This window comes from Columba livia, chromosome 17 (assembly GCF_036013475.1).
Source record: "Columba livia isolate bColLiv1 breed racing homer chromosome 17, bColLiv1.pat.W.v2, whole genome shotgun sequence".
NCBI classification, from domain to species: Eukaryota; Metazoa; Chordata; class Aves; order Columbiformes; family Columbidae; genus Columba; species Columba livia.
The window spans coordinates 2568998-2593124 of NC_088618.1; the positions used below are offsets into that span (position 1 = coordinate 2568998).

Genomic DNA, 24127 nt, shown 5'->3' on the forward strand with positions numbered 1-24127 from the left:
AGCGTTTTAGGCTCCGAACTGTGGAAAAGCCTTGAGGTGTGAAGACCCAAGCTCTGCATTTTCAGTGTTCAGTGCATGATTTGCACAGTGAGAAGCAATTAATGCGGGCAGACTGCAAGCAAGTTCCCCCTGAGCTCCACGAGGAGTGTTTGAGAGCTGCCTGTTCCCTGTCCTTGATCCCTCACAATCATCCGTGCTCATCCTCCCTCATGCAGCTGTTGCCACAGGTGAGAATTTTGGCTGTTAGACTCTGATGACAGCACTTACCCATCGAGAAATGGCAACAAAAATGTGTCTACAAGAAGCACACTTCAGTGCCCACGAACACCCCATCTATTTCCCTACAGAAGATGAAAAACTGGCAACAACTATGAAACTGAATCTGTCTTTAGGTATATCTGGAATAGCTCTAATAAACACGCTAAAGAGTGTATTAGGTCTCAATGATTACTAATTAAATGCATTGGTGTTTAAGTAGCAGCACTTCTAGATCTTGTAGGGTACACACTGTAGAACTTTGATGTAAAGAATTTGTATGGAAAGGAATCTTCAAAACCCTCTAACATCTTCATTGGAACAAAAGATCTTTCTGCACACTCCTTGTCATTAGTCAGGAAACAGCAAATTATCTGATTCAATTGGCTCATGAGTAGAACAGCATGCAACAATCAACTCTTTGGAAACCAAATCCCCCTATGAGGGGAGGTATTACAGGAAAAAAAATGTAATAAAATAAGAAATACAGGAAATTTGATATAGGGAAATCTAAGAAAAAGAAAAAATATTCTTAAATAAAATAAAAATTTCTCAGGAAGGACTGAACTATTCAGCAGTCATTAACATTACAAAGAGATGAAGTCTCCAACAATCTAAGTAATCTGAACAGTTAAGTCACCAATCATGGTCTACAAAGATATGGCTTCAAAGTAGGCAAGATTAATAGTCTTACTTCCTGGCAAAATGAACTCGTGCTTGTATATATTGAATAATTTTACAGAGTGCAGAGGGAGCTATAACAGAGCCTGACAAATACTTCAGACAACTGTTTACTCCAAATAGGCTGCTGTTTTCATCTTGAGACAGTGTCACAGAAACTAGGTGTTCTCTCTCCATCTAAGGTACATGGGGAATGCAAAACTGGAAGCACAGAAAATATGACAGATCTTGATGAATACAGATAATTTACTGCACTTCGGTAGTTAAAGCGTCTGTCCATCCAATGTGTGTGTCACAGCCAGACTTCAGGGCCTGGAAGGACTCTCTTGCTCACGTGTCTTTACGTGTGTTCTTAAAGGTATTTAGGATGTGCAAGCTGTTAAAGGGTTTTTCATCAAGAGCAGGACTCAATGCTAATCATCCATCTTCTCCAAACTTCACTGAATGCTGAATCAGGCTCCAAATTCAAAACCTGGTTATTTCTTTCTGTCCCAATAGTTAGATAGTAACTCCTATAAAAAAGCCCAAGTTCTTCTGTTACCAGTTACAGACACATCTTTTCAAAACCAGCTGCTGAGGTGCAGCACTTAAAGCAAAGCGAGTGAAATCAGTGTTCCTCTTGGAGCAGATAATGGTGAAGAGTTCACACTTTTCAAACATTTATAAAGTCGGAGCCTATTTATGCACAACATGGTCTGCAGGGGCCGTAAAAACCAGTGCCCTCGAATGTCCTGGGTTCTGCTCTAAATGAAAATCTGTTCTGTGACTGCAGGTACCTTCTCAGAGTTTTTTTTTAACAAACCCACATGGCTTATTTATATCTGGACCACAGTGAACAACAATAGATCTCTGTTGATTTGTATCACTGAAGGATGTGGCAATTATACGATGTTTGATGACTACGTGTTTCATCTCACCTCAGCAATTCCACCAGCCCCAGGAATACGAAAAAGAGCAGGAGAGGCTGCCTGTCAAAATCATTCATACAGCTTTGATTAACAGAACATGACAACAATCCCCTTCTCGGATGGTTCTGGGAGTAACGCTGGCAAAAGCTGAGTTTCTAGCCAATTCTTAGGGATCAAATGTCATACACTTACCGTGACACTTCTAGGTTCACTCTTCTCAGTAAGGATGCTGTTGGGAACGGCTTGTACTGACTACACATTTAAATAGGGTTCATCTGTAAGGCATTGGAGTTTAGTGGCTCCTTGTGAGGAAATCATAGCAGGTATAACCAAACTGTGGAGCTATGCAGGTACAGAGAGCCAAAGAGACATGCAGCAAGGAGCGAGATCTGCCTTTAAATATTCCTTCCCCGTCAGTCTCATTACATTTCTGAATATTTCTCAAAATAAAAATTGATAAATAGCATCTCCCAGTGGAGAGTCCCACCATCCTATCGCAGTTTTTCAGCCATGACAAAAACAACATAAGAAATGATAATCAAATACAATTAAGACCTCTAAACCTAGCTGAACAATTGCTTAGCTAACCAGAGAGATTCTGTTCCTTTGGGGATTGTCAGCAGTACTTGCTGTGCTCTGATTTGGTTGAAATCCAGCAGTTATAATGGAATACTTCATGCACATCATATACCTTGGACATTTTCTTTGCTTAGTACATTCCAATGCACACTGCACACAGAAGCTGTAAACTATTTTGGGTAAGAGAACAGATACAAACATTACAACTCTTGTTAGTTGGTCCATCGGTAACGCTTTGCTTGACAGGGCACCTTGTTTTACGCCATCCGATGGCATTGGTAAATATGCCAGTCTTATAAAAACTAGTCGAAACAGGAGTGAATTCAGTAGCTAAGGTCACTCAAGCACTATGGCAGAGTCATTATTGAATTTCTACTAGTGTGATTACAAAGAGTGCATGCTCAGTCCATTAATTTGCAGCATCGGAACCAAAAATCAATGGGGTGCTACTTAAAACTCCTTTTGTAATAATTACCATCATGTATGCAGGTATACACATGGATTATCTAGTTTACGGAGCTGGGTGGCTGCACAGACCAAAGGAAAAAAAGAGTCAGTGTTTGCTGATATTCTCATGAAGTGACAGTGACGAAAAACAAGATCTTTCCTCATTCCCAGGACGTGAAATACCAGAGGTCTCCCTGCAGCCTGAATTGTAGATGAATTATGACTTGCAAGTGATGACTTATAGAAGCCAATGGAGTCACTACCCTTTCTTGTGTAAGTGGGTCGAGACCTGAAACGATCTTTGATGCCAGGTAGTTTTTTAGACTACGGGAGTTGCTTTGTCTATAAGAAGCAAAGATTTTTACTTTCTCAGCTTGTAAAAGAATGTATTATCTCTACCTACTATCTAAAATGTGCAGGGGGAATTGGGTGGAATCCATTGTAACAGAATGTGAGAAGCCCTTGGTTTTACTGAGCTGCGCTAAGTCCAGTTTGAATTATATAAAAAGCTAAACCAATGTAAGGCTCGTGCTAATGACACAACAGTTCGGTCTGCCAACTGTTTATGAAGACTCAGTTTCCTCTCTAACCCCCTGTATCAATCACATGAGTGATTTTATGTGATAATTTTAATGTGCTTGTAAAATTATTTTTCCATTACAACTATTTCCAACTGGAGGGTATGCAATTGATATAATGGCAGAGGTTAATGAAACACGTTTAGACTAATTCTGAGTATTAAAAAGAGAGGGAAAAAAATGCAGCATGCAAAAAATAGCAGAGTTCTGTCTTTCTATTATTTAACTCTGGTGAGAGGTACAGCAAAGACAGACATGCGGTCTCTGAACAAAGAAGGCAGCAGGAGTGCGTTAAACCATCCCTCACCGCAGGTATACTAATAACGTCACCTGCTTAATTACATACACAGGTCGACTGGGAATAGAACTTAATGATCAGAGCAAAGTGACAGCCGGGAGTGGTGAGTGGGGGGACAGCTCTGCCCACAGCTCCCACAACACGCCGTAAAGTCCTCCCAGTCCACAGCCACCATGAGCTGTGCTGCTTTTCTTACCAACCTTGCTTAACCTGTAAGACTTACAACAAAGACTTAGCATTTATATATTAATTTTCCACCTGTCTCATGGAGCAGTCACCATCACTACATAACAACAAAAGAAAGAAAAAGAGATTTTTATCTGGATTTTAAGTAGGCAGTAAGTCAAACTAAAGTAATTTTGAGTGTAAAAGTAAATCACAGTCAGCCAGTGCAGAAACCAATGGATCACCTGTCTAATGTATTGTACTTTGCCTAAGGAAATGTAAAGGTCTCAGATAAACGGTGATGCTTTACTGCCGTCATTTGGTTAGCTGCTACTGATCTAACAAAAGCATGAGATGAGAAAAATGGTTAAAATCATCTAATTCTCTTTTATGAGATTGCAGCCTATTTTCCAGAGGTCTCCCTTGACCAGTTTTAAGCATTTTGACTTCAGAGGAGTTTTGTTATTACAAAATTCCTCAAGCAGCAATGGTATAGAGAGCTTATGTGTGTAAGAAACATATTTCAATTTGCTCCGCCGAATACTAACAAAGATCTTATTCACTTTATTCTAGAAAGGTTTGGCTTTTGGTGCTTTTTCCTAAATTTTCTTCATTCTTTATTGCCTGCCTGATTTATTTCCTCTGCTGTAAAGTTACAGAGGAAAGCAGAGTTGCTTGGCAGCACGATGTGGTATTGCTGAACTCAGCTGTTTATGGCTTTCAGCAGATGTTTCTGCTTCAAAGACGGTGTGAGAAAAAATACACATGCACAAATTCCTCCCCCCCAATTCTGCATCTTTTGTCTCTTTTATCTCGCAGTGCCTCCCGATCACAAGGACGGCTGCGTGACAATAGCTGCTCAAACACCCCAACTGCCGCACATGAGAGCTGACCCCCCCCAAATTAAGCTCATGATTTAAAGTGCAAAGAGAAAAAATTAACATAAGTAGCAGTCCATGAATGTGCTGTATCAGGGGATTTTCACAGATAACTGAGCTATGAATTACAGCTTGTTAAAATGGAAAGCTATAGGGTGTGCAAGAGGCAAGAACACAGCAGCTTTCGGCAGAAGGTGCAAGCGGGACAGCCAGGCTGTCCCACTGCATATTCCAGGAGCTCTGCAACACATGCGCTCAGACATACGTCAAAGGCTGAAAAGCAGACTGCATGTTTTCCAGCTGCTCTGAGAAATGACATAGTTTGTCAGATATCAAAAAATAATCTCACCCTTGACATCAGGAATTACAGTTATTACTGAACATGTCTATCAATTTGGAATTGACGTAAAGCTGTTGCCCCATCGTGCCGTGATTGCACATCCTATTCAATTTAATATGTGTGGGGCTCTGCTCTGCTTAAGTAATAATGAGCTAAAACAATATATCCGACCTGACTGGAAAGCAGGGAAGACACTGACAGCAAGACAGCTTTCTCAGCAGGGCTGGGTTACGGCACATTCGCTAAGCTTCCAGCATTTGGTTTTGATAAGCATGTAAAAAGCTTTTCCAAACTATACAGACTCGCTGAGCAAACAAATTTGATGCTTTCATTTGGGCAAGAAATATGTGAAGAATGACCCTTCTCTTGGTGCTTCAGCCTCTCTGCTTCTCAACAGGCGCAGCAACTCTGCAACTTTTGTAGAGAACATGAACAGATCTCTTTTCATGCATTTCGTTATCTCATCTCAATTAATTTCTTTTCTTGGAGAGAAAACTCATGGGCATGTCTTACTCCTTGGCTAACACTATTTTAAGTTATCTATAAATACTAATGTACTTTTCGAACAGTCAGGACTGAGTCTAACACTGCTTCTGTTGAAATCCAACAGGAAAATTCATTTCAATAGTGCCTAACAACAGGCTTTCAAAAAGCTCATCTTAGATTATAATATCTTGCTTTGAATTTCAAACAGGAGAGAGAACATCACGACATACCTGATAAGAAAGGAAATACTTTCTATTTAGTATCTTCCACAACACTTGTGCAGACTCTGTTGGTTTTCTGACTCAGTTTTATCTGTCAGAAAGCAGTATTTACACTGATGACAGGTTAAACAAACATTTCTATTGAAACAATTGGCTGGTAATAAATAGCGTTGTTATTTATTTGGATTATGGTAGGGCCAATGCTCCAGTTATGGATCAGGGCCTTGCAGTAGTAGGTGCTCAATGAAAACTAGAGAGACATACGTTGTTGCCATGACAATTGCCACAGTTGTCTCAAATTTGATCTTTCTGAACTTGCATTATGCAAAGTATTGAAAAGAAAGGGTCCTTCAGACTGAGTGAGAGTGCTTGTCCATGAGGGCTCCCATGGAATTCACTTTTCCTTAATGCAAGGGAGGGCTGCCCATTAAGTCGAAACCACTCAGAATTTACAAGGCTCAACAAGTTGCCTGGCTCCCTCGACCGCCCTGCAAGACAGAAGGTGTAAGAAACAAACATTCCCTCTCAAGACAGTTTGTGTGGACACTTGTTTGGACGCGGTGGCAGACACAGAGAGCCAGACAACGGCAGCGGAGCGTCCACCCGCCCCTGAAAGAGCCACAAACGCATCCTTCATCCTTCCCCCTCCCAGCTCAGGCCTTTGATAAACACTCCTGACATTCAAAGCAACAAAAGAGAAGCCATATGAAAGGCTCCTTGGGGAAGCAACCCTCTAACCCTGGTCTTCTGTGCCCTAGAAAAGATATTGTTACAAGGCACAGCTGGCTGATCCTCCACCATATGTGCAGATGTCCAGTGTATCTTTGGCACCTACAGTGAATGCTGGAGACATCTGTGCCCTAATTTGACCTGAAACAGGCATCCTAACATAAAGAGAAATCTTAAAACGTGAAGACAGCAGGCAGGGATAAATTATTTGGGAAATCAGATGAGAAAGGGTGGAGGCAAAGGATCTTTAAAGCAGTAGGTGAAGTCTTAGCTATATTATTCCCTATACTGCCATTGACGGCTACATGCATACATTCCCACGTGCCATTTTAAGCAGACAGATGCACATCATGGGAATGACTTGCCTTGGAAGCTCTGAGGGTTGCACTGGTAATTTGCCAGTAGCCTAAACGACTGCACCTAATCTGCACCAAAATATGCATGACGCTTAAAACAAAACACTCAGGAGGCCGTAATGCTTGTTCATATGTGACCTTCTCCTAAACAAATAGAATTAGTTTCTCTTTTGGGGTTCAATAGTAAAAAAAAGTCCACTGCTGATGTGTTCTTCCCAAAGTATCTCTATACTTTGTACAAATCAGTTTCTGCACACACAGATGTGACCTCCTGAAGACAAGAAACTCTTCAGACTGCGCCACAAGGTGATGAGCACAATGAACCATATACAACTTCATGAGCAACCACTACTACAGTAGTGCCACGTGCCGCCTCGGCTCTGATCCTGCCTCAATCATCTGTCAGGAGGATAAACAACCGTAGTAAAAAATCCCGACCCTCGAGCACCAAACCTCCGAGTCCCTGTGAAAACAGTGCTCTCTGCCCAGACTGCAGGGTTTTGAGGTCAGCAGGCACTGCCTCCACTCTGCTGAGCTCCACAAACCATAATGACCCAGAACCGTGCCAGGGGAGGATGACCCAGATTCTAAAAATATTAATAACACCCTGCTCATAATGTGTGAAGACTCTTCTTTGTGTCCGTATATTGGGCACAGACTGTTTTCAGGTATAGCCAGATACACACACCACGCAGCTTACAGAATTTCAGGTTTCAGGCATGTTGTACATACACGCTTTACTTTTATTTTTTCAATCACAAGAGAATTAACTTCACTGACATCCCTTGGTAGCATATGGTGCTGCCAGACAGAGGAAGGACCTGCACAGAACAGTAACAGCTTTGCTGCTTTCCTCCATGCCCAAATGATATGAAACACAACCTGGTAACATCATAAGCTGTTTCTATTTGAATGCGATGATATCCTGACGGTGTTAAATAAAAACACGCGAACTAACGAAAAGCAACACCACAAAGAAAACACAAACTAAACAACTAAAATACTGTGTGCGTGTGTGGCAGGGGGAATAAGTGACTGTGACACAGTCTGAAACATAAACCCAACATCTGGAAGCACTCCACCCCAGTCTGCCTCTTTATCAGACAGATGGCTGGAGAGCTGTAAGCCCACAGGCCTCTCAAAAGGTTCAAGGCCAAGAGGATAAAGTACTACATCACAGCAGTTTTCCATTATGTCAGTTTTTCTAAATGTCTCTCTGTTCTCCCACACTCAGCTTCTCTGTCCGGTTGACAGAAATCAAAAGCACCGGGTGACTCCATTCCTCCGCAAATAAAGTACAAGATGCACAGGCAGAAACATCAGCCGAAAAGCAGACCGGAGGCAGCTTGTTCCAGCCCAGTTCTAGGTCTGAAGGTGCAAGAGGACTTAGGCCTAGATTAGCCCCAGTCACTGCTTAGTTCTTGACACCGCAGTTACAGGATGCTCTGGGCTTTGGCACAGAAGCCAGTTTAAGCAACTCCCTTAACCCTCCTTGCTCCTACCTTTAATCCATCTTTCTCATCCCCACAGCTGACAACATACCAGCTGATGGAGATACGCTATTAAAAAATAAAATTAAAAATTGCTTAGGTTAAAAATAACCCTTGCTCTGTCTTGGAACAGCTCCTATACCTGGGTTGGCAATCCAGAATAAACTACACAGCAAATACGAGCCCTTTGACTGAAGCTGTTCTCAGCGTAGATGTGGTACATCATAAATCAACCATGCAGACCTTAGGCTGGAACCAAACAGAGGCAAGACTAAGGCATGGAAATGGTTATAATAGTTACCAAAAATATCTCCTCATCTACCCTGAGGACCTATTTCAAACCTACCGGCTTTCCTCCAGAAACAAGAAACAAGGGAAAACAAGCAACCAAGCAGGAACCTAAGACTTGTTTTCACTAATCAACACTGTTGTCATCCTCATCAATAGCTGCTTGAATCTCAGCATAAATTGCATTATGAGGCACACAAACATTGCTGATTTCAAGCTGTTTTCAGTTACTTCCAATAGTGATGAAGTATTTCTAAATAAATCTAAGTTAAGAAGCTATGGCTCTTGGCTTTAGCAGATCAAATTCAAAGATAATAAATATTACTTAAAAAAGTCAAAATGTGTGAGCCACTCACATTCTCAAAATGTAATGGTAAATAATTACTGATGTGACATATCTAAAATATGTCCCTTGTTTTTAGTTATTTATATCACATGAAAGGTGTAATAGTTGTTAAGCGGTGTTGCATTCAGATACAAACTATTTGATTTAAAGTGCTTACAACATAATTCTATCCATACACTAATGACAGAAGCAACATGGCAACAAAAATGAGTGGTTTTATTGAGTATGGGCATGTGTTTCCAGGGGAAGAAGGGCAATGATTCTCCATGGTGTGTCTGGAGGATCTCTGAGTAAACAAGAGCACATAAAGGTCAGAATTTCCCGTTCATGTGCTTAACAACTCAGCACATCACTCCCCCCATTACAACCAGAATGAGTCTTCGATGCAGGTTTATCTGGCTACCACAAAATAGTTCATAGGAGGCAGCATTCCAACAGACTAAGAATCTTTTATGAATTTAAGTAATATTCTGACTTCACAACCAACTGGGGACAAGTGACATTACAAGGGGAGAGCCAAATCTCTCCTGTTGGTTGCAGCCCAGAGGAATATGGCACCACTCTAGAAGACCCTTTATTCTCCTTTCCTGCCAGGCAATTCTCTGAGCTGTGCGAGGAACGACTGCTTGTGCAAAGAAAAATAACATCCTGTCATCTTCTTGACAAGCTGCGTGAACTTCCATAAAGCATTCAAGAACTACAAACTTTTATTTACTTGCTTCTCAGAAGCTCTTTTGCAAAGACAGTGGAAAACACCTCTCATTGTTTAAATTAACCAATGTATTTATGAGTTGGCCAAGTTTGCTGCTGGAGAAGATGGGCCTGTGTTGGTGCTGGAAGTCCAGAACGATACCCAGACCTACGCTGACCTTGGTGCAGAGCTGCACATCACCCAAACAAACAGCACTGCTGAACTAGCCTGAAAAAGCTGGTGGCAGCACAGAAATATCCCATTAGGGACTTGCAATTCTCAACCAAATTAAATTAGCTTAATAGAATATTTGTGTTCTGCACAGAGGGCTCCAAATGACACTTAGAATCTCAGTAACTGTAATGCCCATTACACCGTGTGCTTTCCCACTGGGATCCCAGCACATACATGCCCAGGTTTCCCTCCCCAGCTCTTCCTTGTACACAAACATTCCATTCAAACCCAGGTTCGTCACGCTTTCAGAAGACAACAACTATCTACACACACAAATGAAAGAGGCATTAATTAAAGCATTGAGTTTTATTTGCATAATTAGTGCTAAAAATATTTTTATGGGTTAATTAGACTTTATGCAAATTGGATTGAGAAGATTCAATTTGGGGGTTTGATAACCTGACTATTATAGTTCTGCAGTTGCAAATACACTCAGAGTTATACACTGTTCTAAAGCTACGTCCTCCCTTTCAAACAGTTTTGGTTTTTTATTTCTAGGAAGGCTCAAATGATATATTTTTCCTTTTCCTTGCCTCACCCCCAACTCTCCCCTGAAAATCTCACTAGCCGCAATGATATCAAGTGTAAATACACTGAATCAGTGACCTACTCATAACAAGAGAAATATCCACACTTTACAGAAGTCTAATATTTCCCAGGCACTCTGGGAACAGAATATAAATGTTAAAATCTGCTCAGGTTTTCTGTGCCTGAAGACAGTACAAACTGCCTGCATGGGAAAGCAATAACCAACCCAGCATCCAGTGAAGGTTTTACGATACTCTTCAGTAAGCCCAGGTTTGAGGGTAATAACAAGCGCAGAGCTGGGGAAGCGTTGCTGAGATCTGTACAACGACCGCGCTCTGCGTGGACAGCAGCGCTCTGAGAATTCATTAGGGCTATACACAGCAAGAGCAAAATAATTCCCACTGAAAGCAGCAATATACGACTTTACTATGTGCTGCAGAAGACAATCGCCCTGGAAAAAACACTGCTTTTATGTCTATGGAACAACTAGACCAAGCCTGAGTAAAAACACATTAACGGGAGAGCAGGCACTGTCGGTCCAGCTCGTACCACTGCTCCCTAGAGCACACTGGTCTGCCTCTGACAGTTACCACAGTGGGGTTTAGCACAGGAACATCCAGTTCTGAAAGAAGCAACTGTTTGCAAAAGGGGATTCTTCCATATTACATACATGACACTAAACACAGAAAGGTTTGAATTATCCTGTACCAGTGCTTGTACAATGCAATCCAAGTTACAGCGGTTCGCTGTGCGAGAATTCATTGCTTGCTCGATGAACCAACCACAGAGGCTGCGATATGTTCAGAGAAACAAGGTCAAAACCATCAAGCCAAAAAATTATGTTCGGTAAAAACCTTTAAAATTAAGGATATTCATGCCAAAATGACACTCCCCCACCGCCCCCCTGCCAAAGTAGGCCTATTCTATTCATTTTTTAATTTAAACTGATGAATTTTATTACCTGGAAACTGAGATGCCCGGTTATAGATCAGCAGATGGTACCGTAGTTAACATAAGTGTCTCCAGATTTCCAGGCTACAGGTTTAATAGCTATGAGTAGCGGAAATATGAGCCCTTAGTCTTTCAACCAATGAATGGTATCATGGATATAAATGAGTTTAATGTGCCGAGAAGATGAGGTTTCATACCTGTTCCTTGAACTTGGTGCTATCCTCTGACAAATAACTGTTGTGGTCGAATGCTTTCCACCATTTCCCACCTCTTGTTTCACGTCCCACTGCCGGGGGTCACTTGTCTTTGCACTGAGAATGTTTACACCTTTCTTCACCTTTGCTCTGTTGGAAACAGCAATTGTCAAAAGTTTACAAAAGAGTCATTCAGGACTGCGATCTTTCGAATGTAGCTCAGGCATGGAAATCTCAATATGTCAGGTCTAAGGTAAGTATTAGATAAGTTTCTAATCCATCGCTAAATATTAATAAGTGTGGTATAATGAATGTAGATCTAAGGCAACATATCACTTTTTTTGGACAGAACCAGCCAACTGTGCATGTATCTGTTCTGCCACCAGCAGGCTGGAGTCATGATTAAGATTGAACCTGTAGGAAAACCTGAGCTCCAGGTTCTTTTCCCTATTCTGGCAATAATTTCTCCCAAAGATAAATCTGGCCCAACACAGAAGACTGTGGATGGTTCTGTTCAAACGTGTGCTTCATCATTGCGCAGAGGAATGCTTCACCGGAGCCTTTTAAATAACCCATTTTTATTCCGTATGATATTCTTTCAGACAGTGGACAGGTTGTTGCTCTTCTGCCTGACAATTCCCTCTTTGTGGCTGATTCCCAAGGAAATTTGTTTGCAATCCCCAGCCTGGAGGGAATGCAGCTGTTGGTTAAGACAAGACTTTGTCATGCGGAGATGTTCTTACAGGATGCAAGTTTCTACAGCTGTTTGTTATGTCCCATGCAAAAGTTAACTGTATTTATGTAGTTATACTAATAACATCAGCAATAACTGTATGGAGGGTTCATTAAAGAGCACTTGTTTAATTAAGGAGCATTCGTATAAACAACTTCCAGCAAAGACATTCGGGTGCAGAACATTAAAGTGCTGATTTTCAGTTCCATTACAGAGCACCAGGACTGTGAAATTGAGATACTTATAGAGCATTTCTCCTCAAGAGACACTGAGGGACGAACTTTGCCCGGACCCGGGACTCACAGAAGCTGATGAGTCCTTGGGGAGCAGGATGCCAGGCAGAATTACAGGGTGATGTGAGCAGTTTGGCCTCAGCATTGGGTGGAGAAGGCAAAGGGCTGCTCAGCCATCACCATCAGACTCTGCTCACCAGAACAGCTTCACCAGAGCCACCAGGCTGAAGCACGGTGAAAAATGTGTATTTCTAAAATACTTATGCAACACAAAATGTTAGTTATTGAGCAGAAATCATCATCTAACAACATGTCGATATCTTCTTGACATTTATGAAGACTTAGCACCAAAGTTCCTGGAAAATCTGGTCTTTTTGCATCTTTAGACACTAAAACACTTTAAAAATGTAGCCATGCATGATTGAGAGTACTCGTCTCTCGTTGCAGTTTTTCAACAGTGAGACAAAACTCAATTTAAGGCACTGACAAAACTTTTCTTTTCTCAGTATAAACATTAAAGTGCTTAATTCTCTCCTTTGTAACACAAACCAGCACGGAGCTTCACAGATCACTGTCTCACTCTAGTAACACAAGCGCAAACGTGGTCCATCTCTAATGCCTTCAGCTCAATTACTCAGAAATGAAAACATAAAGGAAAGGGAGAACCAAATCTGTTACTTTGTTCAGCAGTTCCTTGAGATGGGCTCTGAAATGGCATAACACCAGTTGGAATGAGGTTCCTCATGTTTGCATTTTGAACAGAATTACAACTTCGTCAGCAGCTGCAAATTGCCCTTTCCACCACATAGCCTGACATAGTCAATACCTGGGCTCCTATTAATTAGGACATACATTCTGTATGGCCAAGGTTAGTGGTAAAATATGTTGCCAGAGGATGAAAGACCATGGCTATAATGCCATTTTGTTAATTAACTACAGTATGGGGCATTAAGCTGAGTGGTTTTCACATATGTCATTATATAAAGTCCATTAAAAAAAAAAAATCCCATCCCAGGGTAAACTGGGTTATGTTTAGTGAGAAAAATCAATGTTGTGATTGCACTTAGCACTGGAATTAGGGTATGAACACCCAGAAGACTCAACTTCCTAAATAAATATGCAGAAGCACAATTTGCAACTCTCCCTCTAAAAAGGGCATAGAGTTTTATGTAACAAGGTCAATGGATGAATCAGAATTCAGTCAGACAGTACTGAGCCCCATACATTTTTAAATGCAGCCTGCACGCATATGCAACAAATGTTTTCACTTAAATTTTTATTTACTTAGTGTTTGAGTGCTAGCAGGGAAAAGTCTATTTAATTCCTTACCAAAGATTCGTTGACCTTGTTGTATGCCTGTGATTAAATATTAATTTTTTAAATCAATAGCGCCAACTTTGTACATAAAAATGTGTAAGTTATACTACCTCAATAAACCCCGAGACCAAGGACCTGGACCCAAACTGCTTGACAGTCTCCTGTATTTACCCACCTAATCGCATTTCTCTTTATCTAGATCCAAACACTGACCTGGTTAAATGAGCCACCTACACATGCATGATACCTATGGGCAGCCCCTAATTTTTTGAGTTTGTCTGTGTGCTGATCTTGTGACAAAAGCAGACCTTGCGATAGAGATGAAAGGAGAAAGAAAGTCCATCTTTAAGAACACAGAATACCAGAGGTCAGCTCCAATCCCCACTGCACAGGGGACTCCATCTCAACTGGGTTTTGAAGCTTTATGAACACATGGTAGCCAGAACAGTGAGCGACTTTCTTGCTTCAACTTCCAAGGTGATTAATTCACAGCACAAGAAATCTCTGCAAATCTCAGTCTCATCTCTTTGTCTCAAAACAACCATTTCTCTTTAAATCTTGCAAATGGGGAAGCAAAACATTTTGCTGGCATGCAGAACAAGCGGCATCTCAAAGACGTTACAGAAACAACCTCCAGCAGCTTACCTAGAAATCATTACTTAATTTTTGTCAAGGCCAAGTACAAATATTTACTTACACAATCTCACAGCAAACGCATTTTTTGTGAATGTGCAATTTCCAAGCAAATATTTCATTTTGAAATTGAAGCTTTCAGTTGTATGCAAATATTTACATTTAGAACCTCATATAACATGTCAAACGTAGAAATGATGCTTCTAACTAATACATTCTGATCAACTACAGATAAAAATCTTGCTGTTTCCTTCCACCATCTTCAAATGGCAAGAAATCTCAGCAGTATTTAGACATAACACTAACACAGCTGATAAACACAGTAACTGAAAAGCGACTGAATCAGCAATAACCAAAGCTGAAGATGTGATTCATGAATTCAGGAGCTCAAATTATAATTTCCTATTTAATTTAAATTTTGCATAACTGTTACAGCCATGGAAGGTTCTACCACCTGCAGCAGTGCTATAGAGAGGGCAGATTGCTGAGCACTCCACACAGTTCTTCACATGCTGTATGATTTTGCTGATGTATCCTAACCTCTTATTCCAGAGAAAGTCGTCCTCAAAGCACAGACCCAAGCGGGGCTGCATTGCCTGGACATGCTGTGATACAGATAAAGAGTCTATCAGCAAACGAAGAGAAATTACGGGGAGGCTAATACTAAATTCCTATAAGCAGTAAGCTTCATAATATCTGGAATATTTTTCCAGACACTAAACCTTCTGGTTCCTGTTAGGCTGTTTGTTTTCAGAGGGTTATACTTGGCTCTGCATCTTCTACGCTCCTCATAAATGCCACGTTGCACTTTGATCTGGTTTGAGATCAGTGACCGCTGCTTTGTGCACACAGTCTCTTCTGCTCACATCTGTTGTCCAAGCTGCTGTGCCGGAAGACTTTTCTTCCTTTACGAAGTATTTGAAACATAAATATTAGAGACAGATGCAGGTGCAGGCTAAGTGGGGGGATCGGCTCATCCGTAGGGCAGTCGCTGGGTCACAGGAGCCGAGCGTGGGCACCTGGTACCCGGGCCAGGGAGAGGATGCTGGTGCGGAATCCTCTGCCTTTCCACATGCAGATCCTCGTCTGTTTATATTTCTCAAACTGGTGTCTCAACTTAACAAATACTGACCCCTTTTGGTCAGTCTTCTCTGGAGCCTCAGTGTGTCTTGAAACTGCTAAACCTCCCTTAGTTGCCCAGACTAGCAGAAGCCCTTATCACGACTGACTGTAAAGGTCACATTGTACCGAGTTATTTTACTGTCTCTCCCCAAACCCAGGGAGCCTCTCCTGGTGGCCTGTTTCTGGGCTGCACTTTACAGTAATTCTCTAACATCCCCGAGTTCTGCCAAAAAAATATCAACTTCTTCCTGCCATGATTTAAGTTCACTCCTTTCCTTCTTTGTTCTCTGAATAAATCAGGAGATTAAAGCCAGCTGCAGGAACCCATAAAACCCAGGCAGGAGACTAACCCCAGCAATTAAGCAAGATTTGTTTTATTAAGTAAATCTTTTCCCTTTCATCTTTCTATGTAAAATGAGTTGCTAGATCTCACTGCAGCTCTGAATGGACAGACATCTGCCTGGCAAACACTGTTCATTAAAAGCTCTGTTGCTGGCCTTAGCTGAGAAGCCAAAAGCAGAACAGAAGGGTATGACCTGGTCGGCCGTGTCAACCTTTCAAATATGCTCCTTTAATTTGCAAAATACACGAAGAGGGTGTAATTAAGCAGCTCTGGCTCTGCTAAGGGAGTACAGGGGATCAGGTACCAGTGGGCGCCTCTTTGCTAGACAGGTTTTCATTTACAAACCATATGCACAGGTGAGCAGCAAAAGAAAGTCCCATCTCAACTGGGGAATTTATATACTAAATTTATTGGGTAACAAATTACCATTAAAGGTGGCATTTCAGATTTTGTTAGTCGAAGGGGCCAGCCGTGCAAGAATTTTGTTTTCTTGGATTTCTAGACTTAGAACACGGTCTGATCGTCAGTAAAAGCGAAGATCTTGCTCCTCAGAGCATCCTTTCTCCTTCAGGCATTTTGTTTCTCACGGAGTATCCAAAAAAGGCCTGCAGGAAACAGCCTCTGTAAAATAGGGTAAACATCCTTTCAAATGTCAAAACAGCTCATCTCCAGGTATTTAGTCCTTGCTCTTCTCTCCTTCCCCTTTTCCTTTCACTTATTAGAATGCTGCTCTGCGTGAAACGACTTTGAAAAAAACACCATGTCAAACCCCCCAAAACGGAAATATTTTGCTTTGAAAATGCAGTAATCAAATCCCCACACATCTCCAAACCAGAATGAGCAAGCTTCTGAATACAGGTGTAATTCTGCAAGCAGCTGAGCCGGATGTCAGTATTTCTGAAACCTGCTCTGTCAGCTGAATTGGACTAAATTCAGCTTCCACAAAAATGCATATTTTGGTGACTTCACTGTCCATCAAAATTATATCAATTCTTTCCATTGCCAGCAAGGAATCCTGGGATCCAAAACTGCTCAGAGGCTGTTCTTTTGTAGTGTTTCTTACATAACTGTAATTCCCTGAGACACTAGGAAAATCAGCTGTCTTTTATTGCCACGGGAGTAGGTGCTTCACAACCCTTAGGAGGCTCTGAAGAGCTCAGCTGCAAGGCACAAAGTGCATGCTGTCAGCTGTATTTTATTTGTTTTTTCCAAAAAATAAATCCAATGTGCTTTGGGATGTTCCAGCGACAGAGTTCTTTGGTTTGGGCTGATTTCTGTGCTTAACTCTTTGTCAGCATTACCAGTCCTCTCGAGGTGTCAGCTATCCCATTAACTATTTTAAAAGAAAAGGAAAAAGGGATGCTATCTATGGAGCTTGGATACCACTACTTAGGTGACACAGATAATCATTTAACCTAATATATCTCATAGCAAAAGTATTTCCTCCAGAACTGGGTATTAATAGTTCTAGTGAAGGGATTACAGGAAAAGCAGGAGGGAAAAAAATAGCTAGATAAATAGATACATAAAACAACTACACAACACAGAGAATCTGGATTTGCCTTCCAAGCCGAGAGGAAACCCAATCTGAATTTACAACCCGCTAACATTCTGCCTCCAGCAAAGACAAACACTGTGAACTCCTGACGTTCACAGAAGCTGCCATGAGCCGCTACTGCATTTAGCTCCAGCTCATCCTGCTTTCAGAGAAAAACCTCATGTTTTAGCCCAGATATTACTGAGGGGTTCCCAAATCCCCTGGCTGGGTTATTGAAACGTGAGGCGGCTCGCAGGGCTCTTGCACGGGCTACCAGAAGCTCCACTTGCCTCTCTCCTTGGCTAATTTCATTAACTGGGCCACTTGGGTGGCAAAACTGTTATTATTGAGCTCGAATTATCAGAGCAGTAACAAGATGTTCCAAGATAGAAGAAAGCAAACTCATGCACTAAATAACTCCAGTTCAGTATACACCTTCGTTTCCTTAACTCCTCAATCCATAGTTGTGACTAACAGTCACAATTTTACATGACGTATTGCAGGGTTTAGATAATATTTCTTTTAAGCCTCGACTCCCAGAATCATTTGGAATGAACCCCCACAGCTATTAAGAAATTGAGAAGAGGGAAAACTAAAAGCAGAAGAATAAGTGTTTTCAATAGCAAGAACCCCATATTTGTTCTTTCTGTAATCCTTAATATTTTTGTAACACTTGAGAGTGGCATCCAAAAATACAAAATCCATCCACTTTAACTGACTAGGAGACAGTCTGAACTTGCAGTTTACTTACAGCCTTTCCATTTCCTTAAAGAGTAAATTAGTAGAAAAGCTCTTTTATAATCTGAAACTCAACCAGCGGGTGCAAGGCAAAGATCTGTCTCATCGACTCTGCAAGGAACTAAAAGAAGTTCATGCATTATCACATCTGGGTAAAGTCCCTGAAAAGTCTTTGCTACAGGATCAGTATCTGAGTGAATACTCATTTATATATTCCTTATGTGAGGACACATTGGGCATCGCACTGTCTGCTCTGCTGTTTGCTGAGAAGTGAGTTGGAACAAGCATCTGTCTCACACCAACACGTGCTGGTGGAGAAAGGCAGAAGAGCCAGGGAGGAGTGTTGAGTGAACAAAAAACCTATCAGGGTGAACCCAGAGTGCAGATTCAGCTGCACACGCTAAATGCAAACTCATTGCCCCCACACATCTACTTTATAGAACCACAGGCACTTCTTAGATAAGTAAACACTTTGAGATTACATTCCCTACTACATGCAGTTTCTATTATTAAAAAACAAAGAAACAAACAAAGTCTAAGCTGTGTATTTGTGACATTCCCCCAGCTGGCAGAGCAACAGCAGTGCTGAGCAAAACACTCACTGTTTGCAGTGGTTATAGGATTATTACATAGACCCCAAGTGACTTTCTGAAGGAATCTTCCCATACAGTCCCTTTGTGGTTCTAATCCTGTCCACACTCCTCCTCAGCAGCTGCTATGAATACAGTTTTTCCTTCATGAGAGATGTATTTCCTTTTCCCTTAGCAATGTAATATTGCTGAGATCAACTGCTAGAAAGAGGAAGGAGAAGGTGTCCTTAAAACATTAAGAAAGAGAGGAGCCATTCAGTCAAATAATTGTTTCAAATGTTATATACTATACTGATTATCAGGTGGTTCATCCCCGACATAGACCACTGTATACTTCATACTCTAATTAGTCTAATATAAGTTGACTCAAGGATGGAGTCTAAGAAGGATAACTGTAGAATAAACCGAGAATTATGGCAACATGTTTCCTTTATATCCCTCGTACCATGACTCCAATATTTGGTAACGGTTCTTGCTTTGCTCATCATTATCCCCACACTTGCATATAGTCCCTTTAGGGCACATTAACACTGCTGCTGTTCTTGATTTTGCTTCAGAACAGGCACACCTTGTGTTGTAATCTGCATGCAGGAGTGCGATAGAAATGCTACAAAGAAGGTTTAGGGGGATACAGCAGACAGAACTGCTAGCTTTTACGTCTGAATCGAGTCTTAATCTAGTAAATGCTGGCAGTGATCTGTACTACAGCCTCCAAATTGGGTTCTTTCATGCTTTAGGTTTACCCAGCAATAGCACAAATCCTCACGCCTTGAGGCAGCTGCTGGTAGCTTGTGTATTTAGTTACAGATCTGAAGCCCCTGAGACTTCAGTTAAGTCAGCAAAAATACTCCTGCTGACCTCAAAGGTCTCGGCTCAGATGCGAGAAGCGCCCGTGGGTTTCGGTGAGGTCGGTCCCGCCCCAGCAGAGCCATCGGGCGCCGCGAATAGATCACGGATGGGATGTGGCTCAGGGAGTTCAAGTTATGTACAAAACTACTCTCACCCTCCTGCAGCTTCTTCTGTGCCAAAATCTGGTGGGTTGTACCTTGTATGTGCACGTATACGCTTGTCCACAGATACAGAGTATTAAAAATACAAAGTTTTCGTGTTTCTCTCTGCTTCATCTTTTCCATGTCTGCTCCTCCACGTTTACTTTCTCTTAGCTTTATATACCTCCACATCTCCTCTTGTAACAACCCTTTTTCACTCTTTTCACATTTATTTTCACCTTTCCTCTAGAAATTTGACTAAACCAGCCAAGCGACCACTGAGTTACAGTTCAAATTCCAGCCCATGCACCCCAGCTCGCACTGAAGGGGCGCCCTGAATCCAGACCTGGACCTTCAGCTTCTTATTTGCCTGACCCCACTCTGCAGTTGTGTCACATCACAGTGAAAAGGCATGCATTTTATTTTGTTCTCCAGAAATAACATAATGCCAAAAATACAGTTGTTTTCAATAAGCAGCGACTCACAGCCAACTCATTGAGGCTGCCAGATGATAAAAACACGAGGGGTCCTCTTTAGACCGGGAAGTTTTTGTGTCTAAAAGCATTTGCTAAGTTAAATTAAACACTTCTCTCAACTCCTGCACAATTCCTTAGTGGAGAAACTGTATCTCCGTCTCATGATGACACCTGCTGCTCTTCCCCATCAGTGACCCGCTCCTCTTTGGAACACGCTGTTGCTGGCTTTGGGATGCACTGTCAGAGAGCTGCCTTGTCCTGCCTGGATCTAAATAGCCCTGACTAATGTATCCCAACAAAGGGAGCCCCTTAAAGTCTTCCCACATTAGGTAAGTGGTGTCCTGTTATAGAAAATCAGGAATACATATCAACTACAAGTGAAATGAGCCTGTCCAGCCGTAGGACTGTTATACTGAAGAATTACACAAGAGCTGAAGCGGCATTTCACTTGGAAGCTGCTCTCCCTTTGGCAGGTTTGGTTTGTCTTACTCCAGGCTCAAGTATCTAATTGTAAGAGCAATCACTGCTGTGAAGCAACTCAACCAGCTCTGGCTCCTCTGCCCACAGAGGGATGTCAAACCATCTTTAATACTAATTACAGACTGTCAATGAAAGGGCTTTTCCTGTAGAAACTGACTAGCGAGAAAGAAAGGGAATAAGAACTGCCACCAAAATAAAGCATGGCTTGATGCTTTTTTAAACAAGGCGCTGTTTGCCCGTTTTAGAAATGCTGAGAAGTTTTTGCGTGGAGATAGGGCTGTCTTAGGAGTGGGTGGGCAGGTGTCTGTGCCTTAGAAACCACGAGCTGTGCAGCTCCAGGAGCGGGTTTTACACCCTTCATTTGCCAGGCCCATTTAGGTCATCAATATCATCCCAACAACCATGGCTGGGCATGCCCAAGGGCAACAGTTTCCTTGGCATATTATCAGCCATGTCAACAGGGCCTTTAAAAGACCCTTTTTTGTTGGGTTTTTTTGAGGCTGAGCTCGCACTCAAGGACAACTGTGGACTCTTGAGTGAAGTCTTGAGAGGTCAACAAACTGCTGAGCTCCTTTGACAGATTGCAGGAATCAGCGGGAAGATTCTGGGATGTATGAAGAGAAAACCAGCTGTCAGTGGAAGCCACGGGCAACAGCTTGTTCCTGGATGCAGATATTAAGGTCATGATATACTTAAGAAAAAACACCCACAAGATAAAATAGATCAATACATTTGTAACTCTCATTTTGTTTATTCTTTCTTTTTGTGAGGATTACAAATCAGCATAAATCAGATTCCCTTTATCATCTCCTGGGAAGCCTCTTTTTTTCCCCTCGATGACTCTCCCAAAAGTCATTTCAATTCATCCAACTGCAGCCAGCTACTAACTGCAGGGATGAAAATCATTTTGTTTCAGCTTGATGCAGCAGAAAAAGCACTAGACCTAAATACCATATGACAGGGCAGAATAGAAGCACCTGATTTAGGGTTGCACAGGCTTCAGCAGCAGCAAAGGATTTGCTTTCTGAAAATGCTGAAGCAGCTACTCCCAGCACGTTGAGTAAACGATGCATGAATGGATAGGTGGAAACACACTGAGCATCCCCTGCAATCAGACTTGAAGTGCTGCTATAAAACTCCGTCGTGCCCTCTAAAGTTCTCCTTTCTCCTAGGGAATTTCTGTTTACAGTTCAAGCCATCTCAACAGACAAGAGTCTTAGGTTGTGGAGATAGGCTGGAAACGTCATGAGAACATCATAATGGTCCAAAGAGCAGTTGCTGAACAAAAAGACCACTAATATATAGAATTACAAATCCCCTCCACACTCCCTTCTAATTTGGGGGCACCTGATTTCATAACTTTCATATGTTCAGGATTTTCAAAGTTGCTGCACGTTATTTTTTGGGGCCAAGGTCCAAATAAAAGCAGTGTGGGCTTGCAGCGATCCTCCACTCCATTTCTGCGCTGTTCTGCAGAATATTTTTAGAAGCAGGTGAGCAAAACTTGGTCTATAGCCCCGCTCTTGTTCCTGCAATGACACTCCTGTCCTTGTGAGGGATGTTTGAGCACTGGCCCCTACGTGCCAGAAGCTGATGAGGCTGCTCAGCAGCCACGGCGGGTGGTGTTACTGGACTTGCCCCTTACACACAGCAGCCTATTTAATGCTCAGCAAACCCCTACTCGTCTCCTAAGCCGTTCACTTCCTTGTTTGAAAGGCCTTAGATAAAAACACCAAGATTTATGTGGTATACAACAGCCAAGGATACAGAGAAATGACAAGTACAAAGAGGAATATGAATAACATACAGAAGAGGCCATTATTCTATGTACTGAGGGAAAGTGTTTCTGCTCCTTACAAAAGGAAGGATTTATCTTCCCCTGATCAGAGGTGACAAAGCTAGAATGTTAATGCTAGAAAAACACAGGGAGGGCAGGAAGAAGGCTGCTAGCAATTTCACTTTGATTTCATCAGCCCGTCATACAATTATACATTTATTTTTTCGTGAGCAGCACATCCAGAGTATCCCAGGGGAGAGACAAATTACCAAGTCTCACAGATCTTTATACAAAATTCCACACATATTTCAGTCAAGCAAGACATCAACGTTCTCAATCTCCTGTCCTTTAAGCCTGATGCAGCTCATGTTACTGATTGCAAAGGGGACAGGACTGGTCACCAGGTACTAAGTCTTCTCTCAGTGACTTAAGTTTACTGCAGACACAATTCATGGCCAGCTGTGACTCTGCCTTGCCGTGGATGATCATAAGGTCAGGTCTCTAGTACCTAAGCTCCCTTAAAATCATAGCACCTTCTCTTCATCCATCACTCGGTCTTCTACTCCCCTGCTCCACATCATGTATCCCTGTGAACCTGCAGCTGGGGACGCTTATTAGCTCTCAGCAATGTCTACTACATCACAAAACATCACGTAGATGCAATTATAACACTTCTGCGATGAACCTAGGTCATATGCACCTACTCCATACTCTGCTGGAACGCTCAAGGCGCAGAGTTCAGTGTAAATGCAAGCATGTCAGTGTGAGCATACTGCCAGCCAACGCAGAGATGATAAAGCAACCCAAACGAGACCAGAGATTGGGCTGTATCATTATTAGTACTAGAAATAGCAGCTTCAAGAGAAAAGATAGAAGCCTTGCTATACTGTCATACTAATGCATTATTAGAGAGTTTATATGTTAAAAAGGTTTGTTAAAGTGAAAAATTTACACAATGAATTGCTGGAAGAGCCCTGATTTTGTTTGGATCAAAATATTTAAGGTCTAGGTATTACCTACATGCGCACAAAGCTGAAAAGTTATCACAGTCCTACAGACCCATAGTTTCTGTTTATGGCAGGGAAAGTGGGTGCTAATTTTCAGCACGGAGAACCACTAGGCTGAATAAATATTAACAGCACAGTTACATTATACAGAGCAAAGCTGCTGTGAAGTTAATATGCAAAAAGTGTGCCAGCCTTACTATAAACCAGTATTGCCATGATGCAATACCAAACTATCCACAAGATCATTCATGACTTCATTTTATGCCATATGCTAGTAGGCCGTTTTCTACCTTTTAACAGTATTTTAAGGCCGTCCTTTCAGCATACAAAAAGTAGCAGAAGAAGATAAGACAGGCTATTTCAAATGTTGAAATATTGGTACTGAAAGGGAGTAGTGGAAAATATTCAGAAAATCTCTCAAAATTAACACTGAATTAAGTATTTAAGTTGGGTATGTAAGTTTAGGACACTTTTCCTAGCACCAAATAGATACATGTGAGGTGGAGTAC

At 41.8% G+C, this 24127-nt stretch overlaps 1 protein-coding gene across 5 annotated transcripts in view; it reads right to left on the minus strand.

Moving 5' to 3' along the window:
• LOC102091596 (transmembrane protein 132C) overlaps positions 1–24127 on the minus strand; it is a 167558-nt gene that overhangs the window by 62318 nt on the left and 81113 nt on the right. For 4 of the 5 annotated variants that reach the window (XM_021286273.2, XM_065032800.1, XM_065032797.1 and 1 more), the window contains one exon: positions 11647–11793. The exons of the other annotated variant lie outside the window; for it this stretch is intronic. In XM_021286273.2, the coding sequence (XP_021141948.1) occupies positions 11647–11793 (147 nt within the window). The remainder of the gene's footprint in view (positions 1–11646; positions 11794–24127) is intronic. 5 annotated transcript variants of the gene reach the window in all.